The sequence below is a fragment of the Phoenix dactylifera genome, chromosome 13 (genome assembly GCF_009389715.1).
Source record: "Phoenix dactylifera cultivar Barhee BC4 chromosome 13, palm_55x_up_171113_PBpolish2nd_filt_p, whole genome shotgun sequence".
In the NCBI taxonomy this organism is placed as follows: Eukaryota; Viridiplantae; Streptophyta; class Magnoliopsida; order Arecales; family Arecaceae; genus Phoenix; species Phoenix dactylifera.
In genome coordinates this window covers 1307704-1331934 of record NC_052404.1, presented here as the reverse complement: position 1 = coordinate 1331934, position 24231 = coordinate 1307704, and the positions used below count along the sequence as shown (strand labels likewise).

The 24231-nt window shown below is 37.2% G+C and overlaps 1 protein-coding gene and 3 long non-coding RNA genes across 6 annotated transcripts; 3 read left to right on the top strand and 1 right to left on the bottom strand.

Annotated features, from left to right (window-relative positions):
* The first annotated feature begins 221 nt into the window (after positions 1 to 221).
* LOC103721666 (WAT1-related protein At5g07050-like) lies at positions 222 to 2736 on the top strand. Its single transcript, XM_008811961.3, has 7 exons — positions 222 to 570; positions 666 to 728; positions 987 to 1103; positions 1232 to 1481; positions 1614 to 1772; positions 1874 to 2025; positions 2169 to 2736. Exons 1-7 carry the CDS (start codon positions 368 to 370, stop codon positions 2446 to 2448), a joined length of 1224 nt encoding a protein of 407 aa, XP_008810183.2. The 5' UTR covers positions 222 to 367; the 3' UTR covers positions 2449 to 2736.
* Positions 2737 to 7529: 4793 nt separating this feature from the next.
* Positions 7530 to 24226, bottom strand: LOC120112841. Of its 3 annotated transcripts, none has more exons than XR_005514459.1 (6): positions 22883 to 24226; positions 21765 to 21799; positions 16804 to 20645; positions 13004 to 15684; positions 11847 to 11881; positions 7530 to 7716 (listed from the first exon to the last, which is right to left on the bottom strand). It is a non-coding gene; the product is annotated as an uncharacterized LOC120112841 (long non-coding RNA). The 3 variants fall into 3 exon arrangements; XR_005514460.1 differs by lacking the exon at positions 7530 to 7716 and adding an exon at positions 10291 to 10728; XR_005514461.1 differs by lacking the exon at positions 11847 to 11881.
* On the top strand, positions 12326 to 14560 carry LOC120112845. The gene is made up of 2 exons (XR_005514464.1): positions 12326 to 12891; positions 12997 to 14560. It is a non-coding gene; the product is annotated as an uncharacterized LOC120112845 (long non-coding RNA).
* On the top strand, positions 22228 to 24224 carry LOC120112844. The gene is made up of 2 exons (XR_005514463.1): positions 22228 to 22770; positions 22876 to 24224. It is a non-coding gene; the product is annotated as an uncharacterized LOC120112844 (long non-coding RNA).
* Positions 24227 to 24231: the final 5 nt, after the last annotated feature.

Here is a 24231-nt window from a genome sequence, read left to right as displayed (position 1 = left end):
GTAAAACCCCTCCTATTTGCTGCCACGTGGAACCAACAAACTGCCCCGTCCTGGGCCCCACTGTCTGCTGGAGGAATCATGCAGGTGGCTCCCACGTGTGGGTCCGCCTTGCCCGGAATGCCCCTCGCACGTACGCCTGGCCTTCAAAATTTCCCGGGAATGACCTCACCAAGTTGGGCGCTGCCCCAACCAAACGGATATAAATATCAAACCCCAGCTGACGACTCCCTTGGGAGAACACAAAGCCTCTTGGGTTCTTCCTCTCTAGTCTCTTCTTTCTTGTTGCTTCCAGTGTTACCCTGCTAGGATTCTCCACACTCATCCCCCCCCCCCCCCCCCCCTCTCTCTCTCTCTGCTACTAATTAAAATGGAGATCCAAGGAAGCTGTGGCAAATTCTTCCAGAGGTGCAAGCCCTACGTTGCCATGATCTCTCTCCAGTTTGGCTATGCAGGCATGAACATAATCACCAAGGTCTCCCTCAACCATGGCATGAGTCATTACGTTCTCGTTGTGTATCGGCATGCCTTTGCTGCCCTATCGATCGCTCCGTTCGCTCTCATCCTCGAGAGGTAGCATCCGATGATCGAAAAATTTCAGCTCATCCATTCCTGTCGATTTCCACTGAAATCTAAATGCTTGAGTGTACTCTTAACTATGGTAACAGGAAAGTGCGGCCCAAGATCACATTCTGGATTTTCATGCAAATATTCATGCTGGGGTTGCTTGGGTTAGTGCTTAGCTAATGTTTCTGCATCATGTCCTAAAAATTTAGTAGAGTACTGCTACTGATCACCTGTTTGATCACCGCTCGGTTCACTGGATTGATATGGCAATGGGAGATTGGTCTCAGCCAATCACTGACTTCCACATCAAACCGGTGACTGATCGGTGATCTCGCGGGTAGTCTCTAGCTTTTCTCAAAAATTTACAATCAGAGAAAATATTTCTCTAAGTACGCCACTGAGACTTAAAACTACCACTGCAGGCCTGTGATCGACCAAAATTTCTACTATGCCGGCTTGAAGTTCACCTCCCCAACCTTCTCATGTGCGATGAGCAATATGTTGCCGGCCATGACCTTTGTAATGGCAGTCCTCTGCAGGTATTTAGCCAGAGTAGCAAGCATTCGTGGTGTTGTTACCTCAGCTTTCAGAGCATTCCAAGTGTTTTTCTTTCTTTTTTTTTGCTAATAAAAGATGGTATATTTCTGTTGGTGGAATTGGAAAATAGGATGGAGAAGGTGAATCTCAAGAAGGTGAGGTGCCAAGCCAAGGTGATTGGCACCCTGGTAACTGTGGCTGGGGCCATGCTGATGACCCTCTACAAGGGACCTATTATGGAGATGGTGTGGGCCAAGCATGTCCATCCTCACCAAGCCAACGTGCCTGCTGCCATGGATTCCACTGATAGGGACTGGTTCAAGGGCTCCATCTTCCTCATCATAGCAACTCTGGCTTGGGCTTCTCTCTTCATCCTCCAGGTAAAATCTCAAATTTATTGGAAAAATTAAGTAAGATTTCATGTAAGAACTATGAAGAAAGAAGACCATAGAAAATTGGCATTGTTTTAGTTGTGGAATTTTCTGACTTGCGTTTTCTTCTTGGTCCTGTAGGCAGCAACACTGAAGAAATATGATGCACCCCTCTCCCTCACCTCATTAATCTGCTCTGTGGGAACCCTGCAAGCCGTTGCTGTCACCCTTGTCATGGAACACAAGCCCTCTGCGTGGAGAATCGGCTGGGACATGAACCTTCTTGCTGCTGCCTATGCTGTTAGTTTCTCTCTCTCTCTCTGTTTGTGTGTGTGTGTGTGTATGTGTGTGTGTGTGTGTGTGTGTGTGTGTGGTTACTAACAAGGAATTTTTATGTGCAGGGGATTGTGACATCTAGCATTGCCTACTATGTTCAGGGGCTGGTGATGCAGGAAAGAGGACCAGTCTTCGCCTCTGCCTTCAGCCCACTGATGATGATCATAGTGGCAATTATGGGCTCTTTCATCCTTGCAGAAAAAGTCTATATGGGAGGGTAAGACAAACATATCATATAACAGAACCATTCTATAAAGAATCAAACAGTACAAAAGTTTAACATTTGTTCATGAAACAGGGCTTATACATAAACACTCATGTCGGCTAATACTTTCCACCACATTCACTTTGTGTATGCAGGGTCCTTGGGGCTGTCTTGATAGTTGCCGGCCTCTACTCAGTTCTCTGGGGGAAGTACAAGGAGAACAAGGAGAAGAAGGAGCAGGAAGCCATGGAGTTACCCATGGCCATAAAGGGCAATGAAGGGAATGGACAGGTCATGGACATCATGGAGGTTGATGAAGTTGAGCTGGAGAAGGCCAAAGCCAACAACAAGATGATCTCCACCCTTGACCAGAAGGTCATAGCAGTTAGTGTCCCAATTCCAGAGAGTCCCATGAAGACCAACGAGGAACCATAAGCTTTATTAGTTTGTTGTACTTTTGATGGGGGGGGGGGAAGAGGGGGACTGAGAGTGGCAAGCAGAGAGGGCACAGGGGCTGAGGAGGAGGTACTTTTCGGTCTATCACCTTCTCACCTTTTTTTTCTCTCTCTTTTTATCTTCTTTTCTTTTTCTTTTTCTTTCTTTCTCATTTTGATGTGGTGGGATGGGATGCAAGCTATAATTTGTAAGTTGGATAAAATGCGATTGGGGAGTTTTATAATCTCTCATTTGAACAAAAATTGGATTTGATCATGTTGGGATCCACTTCTTTGTTTTGGCTCTGTTATGGCTGATATCATGGTTGCTATGGGTAATATCAAGCACTAACCAGAAAACGTTTCATCTAATTAAGAAAAAAAAATAGTGACATGATTCATGAACAAGGCCATTTAGTAAAATTGCAATCCCTGCCAACTATCACAGCCATTTATCACTGATACTATACCTCATGAACCCAATGTAATATAGTCTTCCATGGCCATCGTTAGTCTTCGATCTCACATATGACACAAGGATAACTTTTTAGTGTACCTTTAATCGTAATAGACGACAATCTAACTCGATGTATTTGGGTATGTTCATCCAACAAAGAATTGTTAGAGATGTGAATAGCCACATGGATATCATGATATATTTGGCTTGGACATGAAATTAAAAAGCTGATCTCCCTAATAGATTTATTTGCCCATACTTATTCACATCCATCAATGGTATGGCTCCATAATCTTCCTTCACACTAGAGATCAAATAAGTAATTATATATTTTGCTTTTCCATGTAACAATATTTTCTTCCAGAGTAGTAGGATACCTCATTGTGATCTCCTTTTACTCAGTAATCTTGCACAAGAAGTACATGAATAACAGATGGAGGTTAATCAATTATTCTTGCAGAACCTGGAAAGTCCAAATTCATTGCTCATATTTAAGACAACTTGGCTGCATAAGATTGCATAAAGTCTGTAAAAGTATACATTAAGCAATCCAAGGAGTGATCTTCCGGTTCGGCGCATTAGAGGACTTTCTATGGAAGGCAACCTGAACAGGTTATTATATGCAGAGTAAAATTTAAAACTTCAATTGATAGGACCCTATGTCCTAGATGATAATATTCTTGGGATGCCTTTGTAAAAGGTATATTCCATGAACATGAATCTTAGAATAGAGGAAATAAAAGCACTGACAGGAGAATCCTCCAGTGAGAGTATTAGCAAGTTGATAAATAGTGCCCCAGTAGAGTTTTCTATGAGCAAATTATAAGAATTTTTAGTACAACCTTGTCATGTACAAAATGAAAGTCATTTTTGATGTACATCACTGCAAATAGAAGATATAATTGGTAATGATGTAGGTATCACCAAATTGCTACATAAAAATAAATGATGGCCATGGAAGAAAACCATTTAGTACTTTCAATAGGGATTGTATCCACATAATCCCCATAGTAATTGCAATAGTCAAATACTCTTCATACTCTTCTGCAATGATGAGTAACTAATAGCAAGCTACTTATGGCCTATCTAACATATAGGACATCTAGATCCCAAGTGGACCTCAGAGGTCAATTATAAAATCTTGTTACGATCCCTAAGGAACTCTAGCCCCATTAGACCTCCTCCCTAGACTGAGCCTAGTAAGGAAATGCTTGTGACCGAATTTGGGTCTAAAAGATAGGCTTAAGGCGGGGATAATTCACACTAAATTTAAGGGTACATCAACTAATCTAGGAGTGAAAAGAGCCGGTGTTTAATTACACCAACTTAATGCAACAAGATTCCAATCCAAGAAAAGAAATTGAATATCACAAAAGTCCTTGATTGCAATAGTTGCAAAAGACAACACAAATAAGAGAGAAAATATTGCTTTAAGATGATTATTAGTGACAAGTATGGAAACATTCCAGATATCCTTTTTGATGGTTTCTTAAATGACCTTAAGAATGTTTTCAAAACTCAAAAGTGCAAACACTCCAAAGGAGAGCCATGATGCAATCAAAGAAGATTCAAAGTTGCAAAACTGGTTCTTTTGGGGGGAAAACCAGAAAAATCAAAAGAGTAAACATTGGAAAGTTTTCATGAGCAAGGCATCCCCTATAGTCCTAAATACAAAGACCTAAGCCCATCCTTAGTTGTGCAGCCAAATTAGGGCATATAAGCTATGCATCTATCCTATAGGTGCATGTGGTTGGGTCTTAGAAATTTTAGATTATGCTACACACATACCTGCACCTAAAATGAGTTTGATGCTTAACTACTTCTAGGAGGTCATAAAAAAAGTCTTATTCCATATCCTCCCATATAAATGCCGAATTTTGAAAAGAAAAACAAAAATATATAAGTTACTAAGTAGAATTACAAAAAAAGTAGAAAATAAGTAAAAGATATAAAAAAGTATCAAGGAGCAAAAGTTTATTAGACAAAATGAGGAAATATTGCTACCATTCAAGATTACAAGATTTGAACAAAAATAGAGATGAAAGGGAAAAGAATTCTTCTCTGGTGGTATCTCAATATGCTTGGCATGATCTTCTCCTCCTTGGAGGAGAATCTATAAGGGATCTTCCCTAGCTTGAGCTCCTTCAAGCTTTTGGCCTCTATGAATTTGGTGGAAGTAATACTCCTTAGTTTTGAGAGATTTAGAACTATATCAACTAGGCGAAACAAAGGAAAGAGAGGAAGATCTAAGGGAACCTAAGTGAATTATAAAGACCTAAAGAAGTCAAGGCTATGAACTAAGAGATGGGTCTATAAAAAAGCAAGAGGAGTTCAAAGGGGGATATGATTCTCTTGTATTGGAGGCTATTTATGAAGGTTAGGGGCGACATCAACTGGAGTTTAAATTTTTGAATTTGGAGAAAGATTGAAATGATGTTAAGTGACATTCATTGATTGGTCTTTAGAGAGAGCCATGGATCAAGGATTCAACTATTAAGAGCTGGATGGCTTGGATGCCCACTCTCAGATCTGGCATATAGGAACTCTTCCCTCTAATTTGGTTTTAGATGGAGAGTTGATTTAGGTCTCTTTGATATTCTCACTCCGTTTCCATTTTCTAAGGATTTTTTGATAATCTTTTAGGATATTTCATTCCTTCCTACTTGCTTCTTCATGCCAACCAAGGATACATCCCATTGAAGTTTACATGGTGGACAAAACATTAATAATAGTCATACAAGAGGAGGGATTAATACCAAAGGATTCATAACGTACTTCTCTATCTTGTCAAAGACTTATTGATATTTTTTATTCAGCATCTTTCTTGGGGAGCTACAAGATGGTTTCACAAATTAGACTTAATTGGATAATGAACCAGCTAGCAGTCCTTATTCAATTTTTGACATAACCTGATATTTCTTGTATATAAATATAAGGTTTTAATAGAAATGACATATTCTTTAACTTAATCCTTGACCATCCAAACCATCTTATCCCATCTTAGTTGATCTCACTAATGCATCATACAAACAATTGCTTTTCAAACTCTTTCCTATTTACATTACGAACCATTAGGTGAAATTTAAACTTTATATATCATTGACATTTATATGGTAGAATTAGTTTTGCATTCAATTATCCCTGACCAAGTAAGGAAAATAGTGAGGAGAAAGAACTTTGTATGATAATTTCAGCTTTCATCTTGCTATTAAGAAGAAATAGAATTCCACTTCAATTGTAGGTTTTGGAGGGACCCGACTAGCTCAAAACTTATGCAGAAGATATAGGATTATACAAAATATGTGAAAAGCTTTATGCATGCTTCTAGCATGGTATCATGCGAAGGTGCACTATACCATCTACTTGATCAACTCATGGTTGACTTTACAATTACGCTTAAACTCCTTATATTCTTAAGGGCAATAGACCCTTGAATGTCTTCTAGAAATGGAGTGGTGGCTCCAATTAGAGAGAAAGGAAGATGGTGAGTTACATCTGGCATACGTAGACCATGTTAAGAAGATGGATAAAAGATAAACTAAAAAAAAAGTGGACTGTTGAACCAATCATGATAAGATAGGTTTCATAGGTTAAAAAACTTTTAGTTTGGATGGCCATGGTCACACCAACTAAATCTAATGACAATAAATACTTAATAACAAAAGTTTATTGGCACTTTTATGGTGTGGATTAACAATCCAAGTTTGTGCAGCCTACTGCCAAACTTGGTTCAACTTATTTGCACCTATAAATGTTAGCTTTCCATGAACTATAATTAGTCCTTCCCTATTTTCAATTGAGAGCTAGACAACATATTGAACTTTAAATTTTTGGCAAAAGATTTAATAACTTCTATATCAATATGGAGTATCCAAATCTCTATAACTTTTTTTTGGTACTATCCAAATCTCTATAATTGATGCTTCACGTGGATGCAGAATGGATGGTATCGATTTTGCTATTGTGCTAAAAAATATATGATAGTATATTTAATTGGAAGTTAATATATTGATCATAATTTGACAATATATGTTGCCCAACTATGCAGCCCAAGAGGAGGGTGAATTGGGCTTTTCAAAAACTTAAGTGTATTGCAGTGGAATTAAAAGCTCAATAGATAAATATAAATTTTAGCAGCAAACTAATAAGTTAATATGCTAAAGATAAATGCAAACAGATCAAGCAATGCAAACACACAAAGTTTATAGTAGTTCGGTGTCATCCCTACACCTACGTCCACTTTCTAAGACTTTCTTCTTAAAAATTTTACTACGAGATTACAGTCCGATTGTTTTACACAGACTCACAATCAACTCAGTTGATTTTTTCAGACAATCAACCAAAATCTACACCGATTATTTTACTTGGGCTTACAATCAACGCAGTTGATTCTTTCAGGCAATCAACCAAAACTTACACAATCTAATTTAAGATTTGGATAGACCTTTCTTCCAAGTTTTAGTTCCTAAAACTTGTTATAACAAAGTATAAAATGAATAGAGTTAAAGAACAATAAAGAACAACTCCTAAACTGTCACGCCCCGAACCCAGCACCCGGGTCCGGCCACGTGACACGGCCGCATGAGCCCTAGAGCAGTGCCCTAAAGATCATGCAAGGCCTAAGATAAACAAAAATTCCAATAAATCCATAATTAATGTATTTAAAACAAACCAACTAAAATGTACTGATTTATTACATAATTTCAAATGTCCATAAATAAAAGATAGATTAACTTCTATCTATCCAGCAATCAGACTCCATGCTGATCTTATTTCTCGTCCCACCCAATGGTCTCTATAAATCCAGTGCCTCTGAAAAAGAAAGTAAGTGTAGTATGAGCTTTTCCAGCCCAGTAAGAATCCCAACAGCCATACACAGTAATAATAATAAAATAATCAAAACATCAAATAAATGCCATTTCATCTTTTCAAAAGCTCAACAAAGAACAAGTCACTACAAGAAAATACATATTCAGCGACTAAGATTCGAGTCGCCGAATAACCATATTTGGTTGCCGAAACCTTTTCGCGACTAGAATACTCTTCGTCGCCGAACCCTAGTCACCGAAAGATTTTGGCGACCAATATTGTGTGGTCACCTAAGGTACACCAACAACGACCAAATTTGTTGTCGCTAATTTCCACGCCGACTAAATAGTTGGTCGTGGAATGTTTGTCTTCCGCTACCAAAAATATGGTCACTGAATGTCTATCTTCCCCCACCAATAGTTTGGTCGTAGAATGTATTGGAATGCATTGGCAACAAACATTTTTTGGTGGCAGAAAGTATTAACCTGTATTTAATTAATAATTCAAATTATAAGCTTAATATTTATTTTTGGGCTCGTTCCAAATCCTGTACAACCAACACAGCCTATCCATTATCCATATTGCACAATACATTTGCTCATCCAAATAGAAGTATACTCAATGTTGGAGAATTCATAATCATTCATTATAAATATCATCATCTATAAGTCTAAATTCAAGCAAACCTATTAACCATTCATCAAAATATTTCATCCATACCATATGTTAAGGTGATAATCATCACCAAACACATCAAAATGTAAAACAATCATTCAGTAACTAAAAAGGATGCGTGCAAATTTATTTTGGAGCGGATTTTCGATCCTGCCCGTAGGATGTCCAAGAATTCTATATATTTTTAAGCGAATTTTCGTTCCTGCCACGTCCTCATGTCGCGTATCCTGTCGATCCATATATTTATTTGATAAGGAGTCAAGCATCGAGCTCGAGCTTTTAAAATTATATTATAATAATAATAAAAAAAAGAATTTAAGTATGAAGAAAAGTTGTGGGATTGAGATTTAGCCAAAGAGACAAGAATATGCATGCCTAAGTGAATTAAGATGTCAAATGGCACCGTTTGAAAATAAACAGTTTTTTCTTTTTTTGAACTTAGAAATTAGCATTTTACAGGGGCTAGCACAACATCGTTCGATTTTATAGAAACTTTAAGGACCGAAATTAGATTCGTAAAATTTTTTCTGGACTAAATTTTTTTTAGTCGTTGGAGGTGAACTTTAAGGACCAAAATTTAGTCACCAAAAGTTTTACCTCCAGCCCGCGCGAAATATTGGACTCGTGCCAACTTAGTTTTGCTTTTCCGCGACTAAATATGCATTTCGTCGGTGTAAGATATTTATTCCGTAACTAAGCATCGCCCTTTAGATCCTTTATTAGCTTCTTGGATATTATTAAGCTTCAAAACATCTTTAAGTAGAGTCTAGCTCGTACTTACCCAAATGCTAGTTTGGTCATTCCAAACCTCTTACCTTCCATCCTTGCATCATTTTTTCCTCCCGGCAAACAAGTGTCAAGCAATATTTTCTACATTTTTCATTATTTTTCTATATTTTTTGGCTTATTTGTGAGCCTTGTTTGACTGGCTCTAAATTCTGGTTGAACATGGATGAAACCTGGCCCAAAACTAGCCGACACCTACCTTGACACTCCTTCCACCCCTCAAAATTTCATCCAAATCTGAGTCCCTCCACTCATTCAATTTGAGCTCTAAAATTGCTTGGTTGAAATATTTAAGCCTAGTTTGTCATGGCACTCATTGAGTGACCTAATATTATAACTTATTAAGCTATCTAACTCTCTCTTTTTAGGGATAGCAATAGGGTGGATATGAGTCGGATAGGCCATTACCCATATATTAGCACAGGGTGAATGGAGTTAGATAGGATGGGTTGTGATGGGTCAAGGCATGTAAAGTTACTAAAATTATTTTTGCATACAAATAAAATATATAAAAAATAATATAAAAATAATCTCAGTACTTCATATAACAATAAACAAAGAACAAAGATGAAGACATAGAATATAACAAACCAAATTTTCAACAATAACGAAAATAATAAATAGAAATATTATTCTTTGGAAAAATAAATATCTCGTAAACCAAGAAAAGCAATTAACTAAAAAATAAACGACTAAGCATATCTCTTGTAGCTTTTCACGTGATTAATCTTTCTCATGATTTGTCACAATACTTTCTCCATTATCATCACAATCATTGTTTGCTTCTCTTTTTCCCGTTTGGCCAGGGTGAGCGAAAGATAGATGTGCCAGAAAGCTTGCTAATTGATGGAGGGTGACAAGACCCATGACTTAAGTTGAGGTAGATGTACAAGCATGCGACCAATGTTAGATTAGCCAGAAAAGGGATAATGCTAGGATGATGGTGGGTAGTATAGGTCAGATGCCTTGACCTTCAAAGACTTTCGTTACTATTATACCATCTATTTAGAAGAAGAAAAGATAGAATGTAGCCAAGGCTATGATTGAAGTATTGTACTACTACTTCTACCAGTAACTTAGAGTCCTATTGGAAAATTTATAGCAAGAATTTAAAGATAAAGATAAAGATAAATTGGTTTCATTGATCGATGAAATAATTTCTAGTTTAGATTACAATCTATGATTTACTCATATAACTAGAATTGTTGAGTAACTACTAAGCTCTTGTAACCGTCCATGTTAGCTCACCATGATCCTCAGTAGTTCCAAAAGTTTATGCCCACAACTCCATGTACTTCGTGTACAACATAATTGAGAGCCAAATCTCATACTAAAATTGTCACGCCCCGAATTCGAATCATGACACGGCCGTGCTATTGCCAAGTTAAGCATACAATAACACACAGCCTCTTTAAAACTTCAATTACTAAACAACTATGTTCAGGTATTAAAATCCATACATAGCTTCTAGAAACAATATCATCATTTAATATTTTATTATTCCCATAACCCTGAGGCATGTCACGCTCCTTGTTCCTAGCATCTCCTATTCATCTGTAAGAACATAAATAAATGGGTGTGAGCTATAAAGCTCAGTAAGTAACAATGCATAATCTTATCAGATCAAGCATAATATTTTTCATACTAGTGTATTATTTTAAGAAACTAAAGGTTGTAATAAAGTAAACACTTTATACAACATATAATCGAACCAGACTTAAAACTTGTCTTTATTCCCTGCTTTAAAATCCGTACTCATCATTATTCTTGCTTTGAAATCCATACTTATCATTATTCATGCTTTGAAATATGTACTATTATTATTCATGCTTTGAAATCTGTGCTTTTAATAAAGTAAACATTTCATATAATCAAATCTTTGCCATAATCAAACTAGTTATAAAACTATGCATGTCCATTCATGCAACTTCATAAATATGATTATGCATCATAAAACTTTTGCCATTTATGCATCATAAAAACTTTTGCCATATATGCATCATAAAAACTTTTGCCATATATGCATCATAAAAACTTTTGCCATTATTCCATACTTTGAAATTCATACTCTCAGATGGTAGTGTAGCTATGGCCGCTCTTATTCCCACGGCAAGGCCTTTACCACTGCAGGGTCATCTTCCAGTTACTATTACGCACTGGCGGGGGTCGTAAAGCCAAGTTACTTTTACCCACTGGCGGGGGTCATATGCCTAGTTACTGTTACCCACTGGCGGGGGTCATACATAGCGATCTGAGAGTTCTTAAAACATATCATGCTTTTCATAAATCTTTTCTCATAGATCCATTGGAAAGTAAATAATGGCATCATGCTAATAAAACTCATGATCATGCTGAAAACTTTATTTTTCCATGCATCTTTCTACATCATCATAATCATGTGTACATAATATAATAATAATAATCATGATGGATGCTATGTATCCAAAATCTTGTAATCATTTGCTAACACATGCTTGATCCTAATTTTGTGAAAACATAAAAATCATATACAATTTCATAATCGAGTAATCACAAGTATTTGATGAAACATAAGATTATATCAGGTACTTTTTCCACAATTCTTATACATAATTCCAATTGCATAAATAATACTTTTTCATCTTATAAAACGTGATACATGATCCATAATAAGATTAAGATAGGTTACTTACCTTAATTTGCTCACCAAATGCCAATTCTTCAATACCTAACAAGATCATTAAATTACATGTCACTTGAACATTTAATTTCTATTTATTAATAATCTTAAAGTCATTTACAGCCCATCCTTAGGACTCAATTTCATTTTCGGGTTCATAGCCTAATTTAATTTCTGGTTCAGGCCTATGGCCCAATTCAATTTCTAGTTCTGGTCTAAGCTAATTTCTGGTTCAGGTTTGGGTCCATTGCATACTGGTTCAGTTAATTCTGGGTTAAAAATTATTTAGCTCGGACCAGGGCCCAGCCCGGCTTCAGGCTTCTAAATCCAAATCTCTTTGAAGCCTGCCCCGGAATTAGGCCCATTTCGGCCCATCGAACTCTTCATTTTATTTTTCTTTTTCCCTTTCCTTCTTTTCTTCTTTTTCTTTTCTTTTCTTTTCTTTTCTTTCTTCTTTTTCTTTTCTTTCCTCTTTTTCTTTTCTTTCCTCTCCTCCCTTCCCGAATCTTCTTTTCCTCCTTTCTTCTTCTTTCCGTCCCGATCCCCTCCCCCTCCTCTTCTCCTCCTCACTTGAAGCGAGGAGGCTCGTGGAGCGCTCGGGAGGAGCCGGGTCCAAGGTCGATGGTGCCGGCGACCGGCCAACATCGCCCGCTGCTCGGCCTGTAGCGGCCGATCCCCCCTTCTTCATCATCCTTCTTCTCTTGAGAAGGGAGAAGGGCGGCTCCCCCTCACGGAAGAGGTCGACCGCGACCGACGGTGCCCGCGGCCGAACCCGTGGCCGCGCCCACGGCGGCCGGCCCCCCTCTGTTCCTTGGTGGAAATGGGGTGTCGAGATCACGCTCTCAAGAGGAAGGGACCTTCGGCCCGCTGCAGCTCCGACCAAGGGCCGACGGAGCTTGCAGTCGGAGCCGGCGGCTCCTCCCTCGTTCCCATTGGGGTAGGGAAAATAACCCACGACCATGGCCATGGATGTGGCTACGGCTGCGGCCAAGCTCACCGCGACCAAAGGAGGGGAGGAAGGGCCTCCGGCCGTCGACGGCTGCAGTTGAACATACCAGGTAAACTCTTCCCCCTTCCTTTCCTCTTCTTCTTCTTCTTTTTCCTGTTTTTGTTTCATAGCTAGGCTAGATCTAATCTAACAGGGCATTAATAAAATGATTAAGGGCTTACCTAGCGCCAACGAGGAGATGGGGAGCTTCTTCCGGTAGCTTCCCCCGATGGCTCGGCCTCCTACTCCGACGGTGTCGTTCCCGATCCGATTCCTTCGTAACGGAGAAGGGAGTGAAAGGTAGATGAAAGATAAGCAATGGAGTCCCTTGGTGAGGAGAAATCCATGGCTTTTATAGCCCTCTTCGGGAAGAGAGGAAAGGGAGATCGGGAGTATCAGGGTGGTTATAACCGCCTGGCTTCTCCTTCTTCCCGAAGCTTCCTTAGTTTAGATCTCCAAATGGGCCGACCATGTTGGGCTTGGCCCATTAGCTCACTGTATGTGGGCTGGTTTTCACATTCTTCCCTCCTTAAAATAATTTCGTCCTCGAAATTTACATTCCTTAATTCTTAAACAAATGAAGTTACTTAGTCATTTATCTAACATTCTACCACGTTTCCGCTGCGCACTCTGATTCAAAACACTAAAATTTTTGGATTCACTAATAACTTTTGATCAAAATACTACTTGTATTATGAACTAAAGAGATCCATATCTTCAATTTCCAAGTAAAGCCTAAAAGAAAGAATATTTGATTCTTGAATACATCTAATACAGATTAACTCTCAAGTCAATTGTTCCATTCAAAATCATCATATGGGCTCGTTACTGTAATTCCCAAAATGTATTGAATCTTAATTCTCTTATCAATTCAACTGGACAATTCCAAGTCAAATTCTTATAACTAGATATTTTTTTTTTTTTAATGCTCCACCAAATTACAAGACTTTAATTCAACACAAATGAGTCAAACCTCAAAGATCTTCCGTCATAACCATCTAAGTCTCTAAAATTTAAATTTTTCATGCAAATTTAGGTTTCAAGAATAACCTCAACAATATTGACAAAAGATCCTAGATTAACTTATAATTCCAAACTTTGAATTGAAATTCCATATACATCATACAGTCCCTGATAAACATGAATAAAATCTATTATTTGGATCCAAAGACGATAATTTAAATTATTAATAATTCCACCAAGATGAATACAATAAAATCAATTCTTAAATAAGAAAATATACCTATTTGCAATAACTCACAATATATTTTTCTTCAACATAAGAGTTTCATTCATACTCCCCAAACATGTTCAAACCTCGAAGAGTATTAGGTAGCATAAAAATCTTTTATAGCTTAAATCTTAAACAATTTCTTATAAAGAGATCCTAACTTGCCACAAAAATGATTAACTTCAAGCTAGAAGTAATATTACAACATACCCCCATATCAAAATGAACTTCCAAATTGACTAATAAACAAATAATTACATTGCATGATAATATTCCATGATCAATTCTCTTTCACTAAATTTTGGTCAAAATCCAATTAATCATAATCTGAAATATCCACTGAGAGGACTCCCAACATAGCTGATCCACACTTTGGCTACGAGCCCAGTTAGCAAGCATTTCAATTTCAATAAGTATCTCCAAAATCAAAGTCTCCACTCAATAATAAAGATCCCTTGTCAAATCATAAACTTAAACTTGAGATTAAACTAACACATCCAAAAGTGTCCAATAATTATGAAAAAGATCTAATAGCCCAATCCAACATGGAAATTCAAATAACTAGAATTCCCCAATCAATATGCACTTAAGAATTTAATCCACCAATAGAATACAACTATTTGCAATATCCAAGTATGCCAAAACCAATTATAATCCACATACAGATTTAACCTTGAAGAACAATCCTTTATAATACTATATAAAATAAAATCCTTCTTGACTCATTCCAATTCTATGACCAATCTATGTACAAATCACACTCTAATAATCATATCCAAATTTATATTAATTTTACACTTTCGAGTCATTTATACAATATCCGAACATAGTATAACCGCTATGTCATAGTTAACCTTCCTACACTTATCTTAGGTAAAACATCTCACATCATGATCAAAACATCTTATCCAGTACTTTCGTACACATCGAATACCAAACCCGGTACTTAAAATGCTTAGTGATCTTTCACTTAAGCACTGAATGTAATTTTTACTACTTTTGTCATATCCCAAGTGATCATAACCTTAAGCTATGATACATTTCTGTTGCAAACCCTAGTGATCTTAAACTTATTCTTTGATTCTAATTTTGTCACAATCCTATGCGATCTTAACCTCAGCTCCGGTAGTTTTCAAATCACAATTCACAATGATCTTAACCTAGGCTTTGATAGTTTTTCTGTCACAATCACGTTTCTAGAATGGCTTGTATTAGCTCTACATTTCTTCTTTTTATTGCGCATTGTCACCTAAAACAATATAACCCAAAATTAATATTTTATTATTTTTTCTTATTATTTTTTTTAATATTATTATTGTTATTCCAATTATGTAAAAGCTAACTTAACTACCCATTCCCATGATTAGTCTTAAAGTTTTTAATCATGGTTAAAATTATTGCTCTGATACCACTTAATGTCACGCCCCGAATTCGGATCATGACACGGCGTGCTATTGCCAAGTTAAGCATACAATAACACGCAGCCTCTTTAAAACTTCAATTACTAAACAACTATGTTCAGGTATTAAAATCCGTACATAGCTTCTAGAAACAATATCATCATTTAATATTTTATTATTCCCATAACCCTGAGGCATGTCACGCTCCTTGTTCCTAGCATCTCCTATTCATCTGTAAGAACATAAATAAATGGGTGTGAGCTATAAAGCTCAGTAAATAATAATGCATAATCTTATGAGATCAAGCATAATATTTTTCATACTAGTGCATTATTTTAAGAAACTAAAGGTTGTAATAAAGTAAACACTTTATACAACATATAATCGAACCAGACTTAAAACTTGTCTTTATTCCCTGATTTAAAATCCGTACTCATCATTATTCTTGCTTTGAAATCCATACTTATCATTATTCATGCTTTGAAATATGTACTATTATTATTCATGCTTTGAAATCTGTGCTTGTAATAAAGTAAACATTTCATATAATCAAATCTTTGCCATAATCAAACTAGTTATAAAACTATGCATGTCCATTCATGCAACTTCATAAATATGATTATGCATCATAAAACTTTTGCCATTTATGCATCATAAAAACTTTTGCCATATATGCATCATAAAAACTTTTGCCATATATGCATCATAAAAACTTTTGCCATTATTCCATCCTTTGAAATTCATACTCTCAGATGGTAGTGTAGCTATGGCCGCTCTTATTCCCACGGCAAGGCCTTTACCACTGCAGGATCATCTTCCAGTTACTATTACCCACTGGCGGGGGTCGTAAAGCCAAGTTACTTTTACCCACTGGCGGGGGTCATATGCCTAGTTACTGTTACCCACTGGCGGGGGTCATACATAAAGATCTGAGAGTTCTTAAAACATATCATGCTTTTCATAAATCTTTTCTCATAGATCCATTGGAAAGTGAATAATGGCATCATGCTAATAAAACTCATGATCATGCTGAAAACTTTATTTTTCCATGCATCTTTCTACATCATCATAATCATGTGTACATAATATAATAATAATAATCATGATGGATGCTATGTATCCAAAATCTTGTAATCATTTGCTAACACATGCTTGATCCTAATTTTGTGAAAACATAAATAATCATATACAATTTCATAATCGAGTAATCACAAGTATTTGATGAAACATAAGATTATATCAGGTACTTTTTCCACAATTCTTATACATAATTCTAATTGCATAAATAATACTTTTTCATCTTATAAAGCGTGATACATGATCCATAATAAGATTAAGACAGGTTACTTACCTTAATTTGCTCACCAAATGCCAATTCTTCAATACCTAACAAGATCATTAAATTACATGTCACTTGAACATTTAATTTCTATTTATTAATAATCTTAAAGTCATTTACAGCCCATCCTTAGGACTCAATTTCATTTTCGGGTTCATAACCTAATTTAATTTCTGGTTCAGGCCTATGGCCCAATTCAATTTCTAGTTCTGGTCTAAGCTAATTTCTGGTTCAGGTTTGGGTCCATTGCATACTGGTTCAGTTAATTCTGGGTTAAAAATTATTTAGCTCGGACCAGGGCCCAGCCCGGCTTCAGGCTTCTAAATCCAAATCTCTTTGAAGCCTGCCCCGGAATTAGGCCCATTTCGGCCCATCGAACTCTTCATTTTATTTTTCTTTTTCCCTTTCCTTCTTTTCTTCTTTTTCTTTTCTTTTCTTTTTCTTTTCTTTCTTCTTTTTCTTTTCTTTCCTCTTTTTCTTTTCTTTCCTCTCCTCCCTTCCCGAACCTTCTTTTCCTCCTTTCTTCTTCTTTCCGTCCCGATCCCCTCCCCCTCCTCTTCTCCTCCTCACTTGAAGCGAGGAGGCTCGTGGAGCGCTCGGGAGGAGCCGGGTCCAAGGTCGATGGTGCCGGCGACCGGCCAACATCGCCCGCTGCTCGGCCTGTAGCGGCCGATCCCCCCCTTCTTCATCATCCTTCTTCTCTTGAGAAGGGAGAAGGGCGGCTCCCCCTCACGGAAGAGGTCGACCGCGACCGACGGTGCCCGCGGCCGAACCCGTGGCCGCGCCCACGGCGGCCGGCCCCCCTCTGTTCCTTGGTGGAAATGGGGTGTCGAGATCACGCACTCAAGAGGAAAGGACCTTCGGCTCGCTGCAGCTCCGACCAAGGGCCGACGGAGCTTGCAGTCGGAGCCGGCGGCTCCTCCCTCGTTCCCATTGGGGTAGGGAAAATAACCCACGACCATGGTCATGGATGTGGCTACGGCTGCGGCCAAGCTCACCACGACCAAAGGAGGGGAGGAAGGGCCTCCGGCCGTCGACAGCTGCAGTTGAACATACCAGGTAAACTCTTCCCCCTTCCTTTCCTCTTCTTCTTCTTCTTTTTCCTATTTTTGTTTCATAGCTAGGCTAGATCTAATCTAACAGGGCATTAATAAAATGATTAAGGGCTTACCTAGCGCCAACGAGGAGATGGGGAGCTTCTTCCGGTAGCTTCCCCCGATGGCTCGGCCTCCTACTCCGACGGCGTCGTTCCCGATCCGATTCCTTCGTAACGGAGAAGGGAGTGAAAGGTAGATGAAAGATAAGCAATGGAGTCCCTTGGTGAGGAGAAATCCATGGCTTTTATAGCCCTCTTCGGGAAGAGAGGAAAGGGAGATCGGGAGTATCAGGGTGGTTATAACCGCCTGGCTTCTCCTTCTTCCCGAAGCTTCCTTAGTTTAGATCTCCAAATGGGCCGACCATGTTGGGCTTGGCCCATTAGCCCACTGTATGTGGGCTGGTTTTCACATTCTTTCCTCCTTAAAATAATTTCGTCCTCGAAATTTACATTCCTTAATTCTTAAACAAATGAAGTTACTTAGTCATTTATCTAACATTCTACCACGTTTCCGCTGCGCACTCTGATTCAAAACACTAAAATCTTTGGATTCACTAATAACTTTTGATCAAAATACTACTTGTATTATGAACTAAAGAGATCCATATCTTCAATTTCCTAGTAAAGCCTAAAAGAAAGAATATTTGATTCTTGAATACATCTAATACAGATTAACTCTCAAGTCAATTGTTCCATTCAAAATCATCATATGGGCTCGTTACTGTAATTCCCAAAATGTATTGAATCTTAATTCTCTTATCAATTCAACTGGACAATTCCAAGTCAAATTCTTATAACTAGATTTTTTTTTTTTTTAATGCTCCACCAAATTACAAGACTTTAATTCAACACAAATGAGTCAAACCTCAAAGATCTTCCGTCATAACCATCTAAGTCTCTAAAATTTAAATTTTTCATGCAAATTTAGGTTTCAAGAATAACCTCAACAATATTGACAAAAGATCCTAGATTAACTTATAATTCCAAACTTTGAATTGAAATTCCATATACAACATACAGTCCCTGATAAACATGAATAAAATCTATTGTTTGGATCCAAAGACGATAATTTAAATTATTAATAATTCCACCAAGATGAATACAATAAAATCAATTCTTAAATAAGAAAATATACCTATTTGCAATAACTCACAATATATTTTTCTTCAACATAAGAGTTTCATTCATACTCCCCAAACATGTTCAAACCTCGAAGAGTATTAGGTAGCATAAAAATCTTTTATAGCTTAAATCTTAAACAATTTCTTATAAAGAGATCCTAACTTGCCACAAAAATGATTAACTTCAAGCTAGAAGTAATATTACAACATACCCCCATATCAAAATGAACTTCCAAATTGACTAATAAACAAATAATTACATTGCATGATAATATTCCATGATCAATTCTCTTTCACTAAATTTTGGTCAAAATCCAATTAATCATAATCTGAAATATCCACTGAGAGGACTCCCAACATAGCTGATCCACACTTTGGCTACGAGCCCAGTTAGCAAGCATTTCAATTTCAATAAGTATCTCCAAAATTAAAGTCTCCACTCAATAATAAAGATCCCTTGTCAAATCATAAACTTAAACTTGAGATTAAACTAACACATCCAAAAGTGTCCAATAATTATGAAAAAGATCTAATAGCCCAATCCAACATGGAAATTCAAATAACTAGAATTCCCCAATCAATATGCACTTAAGAATTTAATCCACCAATAGAATACAACTATTTGCAATATCCAAGTATGCCAAAACCAATTATAATCCACATACAGATTTAACCTTGAAGAACAATCCTTTATAATACTATATAAAATAAAATCCTTCTTGACTCATTCCAATTCTATGACCAATCTATGTACAAATCACACTCTAATAATCATATCCAAATTTATATTAATTTTACACTTTCGAGTCATTTATACAATATCCGAACATAGTATAACCGCTATGTCATAGTTAACCTTCCTACACTTATCTTAGGTAAAACATCTCTCATCATGATCAAAACATCTTATCCAGTACTTTCGTACTCATCGAATACCAAACCCGGTACTTAAAATGCTTAGTGATCTTTCACTTAAGCACTAAATGTAATTTTTACTACTTTTGTCATATCCCAAGTGATCATAACCTTAAGCTATGATACATTTCTGTTGCAAACCCTAGTGATCTTAAAATTATTCTTTGATTCTAATTTTGTCACAATCCTATGCGATCTTAACCTCAGCTCCGGTAGTTTTCAAATCACAATTCACAATGATCTTAACCTAGGCTTTGATAGTTTTTCTGTCACAATCACGTTTCTAGAATGGCTTGTATTAGCTCTACATTTCTTCTTTTTATTGCGCATTGTCACCTAAAACAATATAACCCAAAATTAATATTTTATTATTTTTTTCTTATTATTTTTTTTTAATATTATTATTGTTATTCCAATTATGTAAAAGCTAACTTAACTACCCATTCCCATGATTAGTCTTAAAGTTTTTAATCATGGTTAAAATTATTGCTCTGATACCACTTAATGTCACGCCCCGAATTCGGATCATGACACGGCCGTGCTATTGCCAAGTTAAAAATACAATAATACGCAGCCTCTTTAAAACTTCAATTACTAAACAACTATGTTCAGGTATTAAAATCCGTACATAGCTTCTAGAAACAATATCATCATTTAATATTTTATTATTCCCATAACCCTGAGGCATGTCACGCTCCTTGTTCCTAGCATCTCCTATTCATCTGTAAGAACATAAATAAATAGGTGTGAGCTATAAAGCTCAGTGAGTAACAATGCATAATCTTATCAGATCAAGCATAATATTTTTCATACTAGTGCATTATTTTAAGAAACTAAAGGTTGTAATAAAGTAAACACTTTATACAACATATAATCGAACTAGACTTAAAACTTGTCTTTATTCCCTGATTTAAAATCCGTACTCATCATTATTCTTGCTTTGAAATCCATACTTATCATTATTCATGCTTTGAAATATGTACTATTATTATTCATGCTTTGAAATCTGTGCTTGTAATAAAGTAAACATTTCATATAATCAAATCTTTGCCATAATCAAACTAGTTATAAAACTATGCATGTTCATTCATGCAACTTCATAAATATGATTATGCATCATAAAACTTTTGCCATTTATGCATCATAAAAACTTTTGCCATATATGCATCATAAAAACTTTTGCCATATATGCATCATAAAAACTTTTGCCACTATTCCATACTTTGAAATTCATACTCTCAGATGGTAGTGTAGCTATGGCCGCTCTTATTCCCACGGCAAGGCCTTTACCACTGCAGGGTCATCTTCTAGTTACTATTACCCACTGGCGGGGGTCGTAAAGCCAAGTTACTTTTACCCACTGGCGGGGGTCATATGCCTAGTTACTGTTACCCACTGGCGGGGGTCATACATAGCGATCTGAGAGTTCTTAAAACATATCATGCTTTTCATAAATCTTTTCTCATAGATCCATTGGAAAGTGAATAATGGCATCATGCTAATAAAACTCATGATCATGCTGAAAACTTTATTTTTCCATGCATCTTTCTACATCATCATAATCATGTGTACATAATATAATAATAATAATCATGATGGATGCTATGTATCCAAAATCTTGTAATCATTTGCTAACACATGCTTGATCCTAATTTTATGAAAACATAAATAATCATATACAATTTCATAATCGAGTAATCACAAGTATTTGATAAAACATAAGATTATATCAGGTACTTTTTCCACAATTCTTATACATAATTCTAATTGCATAAATAATACTTTTTCATCTTATAAAACGTGATACATGATCCATAATAAGATTAAGACAGGTTACTTACCTTAATTTGCTCACCAAATGCCAATTCTTCAATACCTAACAAGATCATTAAATTACATGTCACTTGAACATTTAATTTCTATTTATTAATAATCTTAAAGTCATTTACAGCCCATCCTTAGGACTCAATTTCATTTTCGGGTTCATAACCTAATTTAATTTCTGGTTCAGGCCTATGGCCCAATTCAATTTCTAGTTCTGGTCTAAGCTAATTTCTGGTTCAGGTTTGGGTCCATTGCATACTGGTTCAGTTAATTCTGGGTTAAAAATTATTTAGCTCGGACCAGGGCCCAGCCCGGCTTCAGGCTTCTAAATCCAAATCTCTTTGAAGCCTGCCCCGGAATTAGGCCCATTTCGGCCCATCGAACTCTTCATTTTATTTTTCTTTTTCCCTTTCCTTCTTTTCTTCTTTTTCTTTTCTTTTCTTTTTCTTTTCTTTCTTCTTTTTCTTTTCTTTCCTCTTTTTCTTTTCTTTCCTCTCCTCCCTTCCCGAACCTTCTTTTCCTCCTTTCTTCTTCTTTCCGTCCCGATGCTCGTGGAGCGCTCGGGAGGAGCCGGGTCCAAGGTCGATGGTGCCGGCGACCGGCCAACATCGCCCGCTGCTCGGCCTGTAGCGGCCGATCCCCCCCTTCTTCATCATCCTTCTTCTCTTGAGAAGGGAGAAGGGCGGCTCCCCCTCACGGAAGAGGTCGACCGCGACCGACGGTGCCCGCGGCCGAACCCGTGGCCGCGCCCACGGCGGCCGGCCCCCCTCTGTTCCTTGGTGGAAATGGGGTGTCGAGATCACGCTCTCAAGAGGAAGGGACCTTCGGCCCGCTGCAGCTCCGACCAAGGGCCGACGGAGCTTGCAGTCGGAGCCGGCGGCTCCTCCCTCGTTCCCATTGGGGTAGGGAAAATAACCCACGACCATGGCCATGGATGTGGCTACGGCTGCGGCCAAGCTCACCGCGACCAAAGGAGGGGAGGAAGGGCCTCCGGCCGTCGACGGCTGCAGTTGAACATACCAGGTAAACTCTTCCCCCTTCCTTTCCTCTTCTTCTTCTTCTTTTTCCTGTTTTTGTTTCATAGCTAGGCTAGATCTAATCTAACAGGGCATTAATAAAATGATTAAGGGCTTACCTAGCGCCAACGAGGAGATGGGGAGCTTCTTTCGGTAGCTTCCCCCGATGGCTCGGCCTCCTACTCCGACGGCGTCGTTCCCGATCCGATTCCTTCGTAACGGAGAAGGGAGTGAAAGGTAGATGAAAGATAAGCAATGGAGTCCCTTGGTGAGGAGAAATCCATGGCTTTTATAGCCCTCTTCGGGAAGAGAGGAAAGGGAGATCGGGAGTATCAGGGTGGTTATAACCGCCTGGCTTCTCCTTCTTCCCGAAGCTTCCTTAGTTTAAATCTCCAAATCGGCCGACCATGTTGGGCTTGGCCCATTAGCCCACTGTATGTGGGCTGGTTTTCACATTCTTCCCTCCTTAAAATAATTTCGTCCTCAAAATTTACATTCCTTAATTCTTAAACAAATGAAGTTACTTAGTCATTTATCTAACATTCTACCACGTTTCCGCTGCGCACTCTGATTCAAAACACTAAAATCTTTGGATTCACTAATAACTTTTGATCAAAATACTACTTGTATTATGAACTAAAGAGATCCATATCTTCAATTTCCAAGTAAAGCCTAAAAGAAAGAATATTTGATTCTTGAATACATCTAATACAGATTAACTCTCAAGTCAATTGTTCCATTCAAAATCATCATATGGGCTCGTTACTGTAATTCCCAAAATGTATTGAATCTTAATTCTCTTATCAATTCAACTGGACAATTCCAAGTCAAATTCTTATAACTAGATTTATTTTTTTTTTAATGCTCCACCAAATTACAAGACTTTAATTCAACACAAATGAGTCAAACCTCAAAGATCTTCCGTCATAACCATCTAAGTCTCTAAAATTTAAATTTTTCATGCAAATTTAGGTTTCAAGAATAACCTCAACAATATTGACAAAAGATCCTAGATTAACTTATAATTCCAAACTTTGAATTGAAATTCCATATACATCATACAGTCCCTGATAAACATGAATAAAATCTATTATTTGGATCCAAAGACGATAATTTAAATTATTAATAATTCCACCAAGATGAATACAATAAAATCAATTCTTAAATAAGAAAATATACCTATTTGCAATAACTCACAATATATTTTTCTTCAACATAAGAGTTTCATTCATACTCCCCAAACATGTTCAAACCTCGAAGAGTATTAGGTAGCATAAAAATCTTTTATAGCTTAAATCTTAAACAATTTCTTATAAAGAGATCCTAACTTGCCACAAAAATGATTAACTTCAAGCTAGAAGTAATATTACAACATACCCCCATATCAAAATGAACTTCCAAATTGACTAATAAACAAATAATTACATTGCATGATAATATTCCATGATCAATTCTCTTTCACTAAATT

Excerpts from the sequence above, each read along its gene's own strand:
- LOC103721666 (XM_008811961.3), top strand. The coding sequence starts at position 368 with ATGGAGATCCAAGGAAGCTGTGGCAAATTCTTCCAGAGGTGCAAGCCC. Across the intron at positions 1,104-1,231 it reads GTAATGGCAGTCCTCTGCAG|GATGGAGAAGGTGAATCTCA; the intron begins GTATTTAGCCAG and ends ATTGGAAAATAG. Across the intron at positions 1,773-1,873 it reads TTCTTGCTGCTGCCTATGCT|GGGATTGTGACATCTAGCAT; the intron begins GTTAGTTTCTCT and ends TTTTATGTGCAG.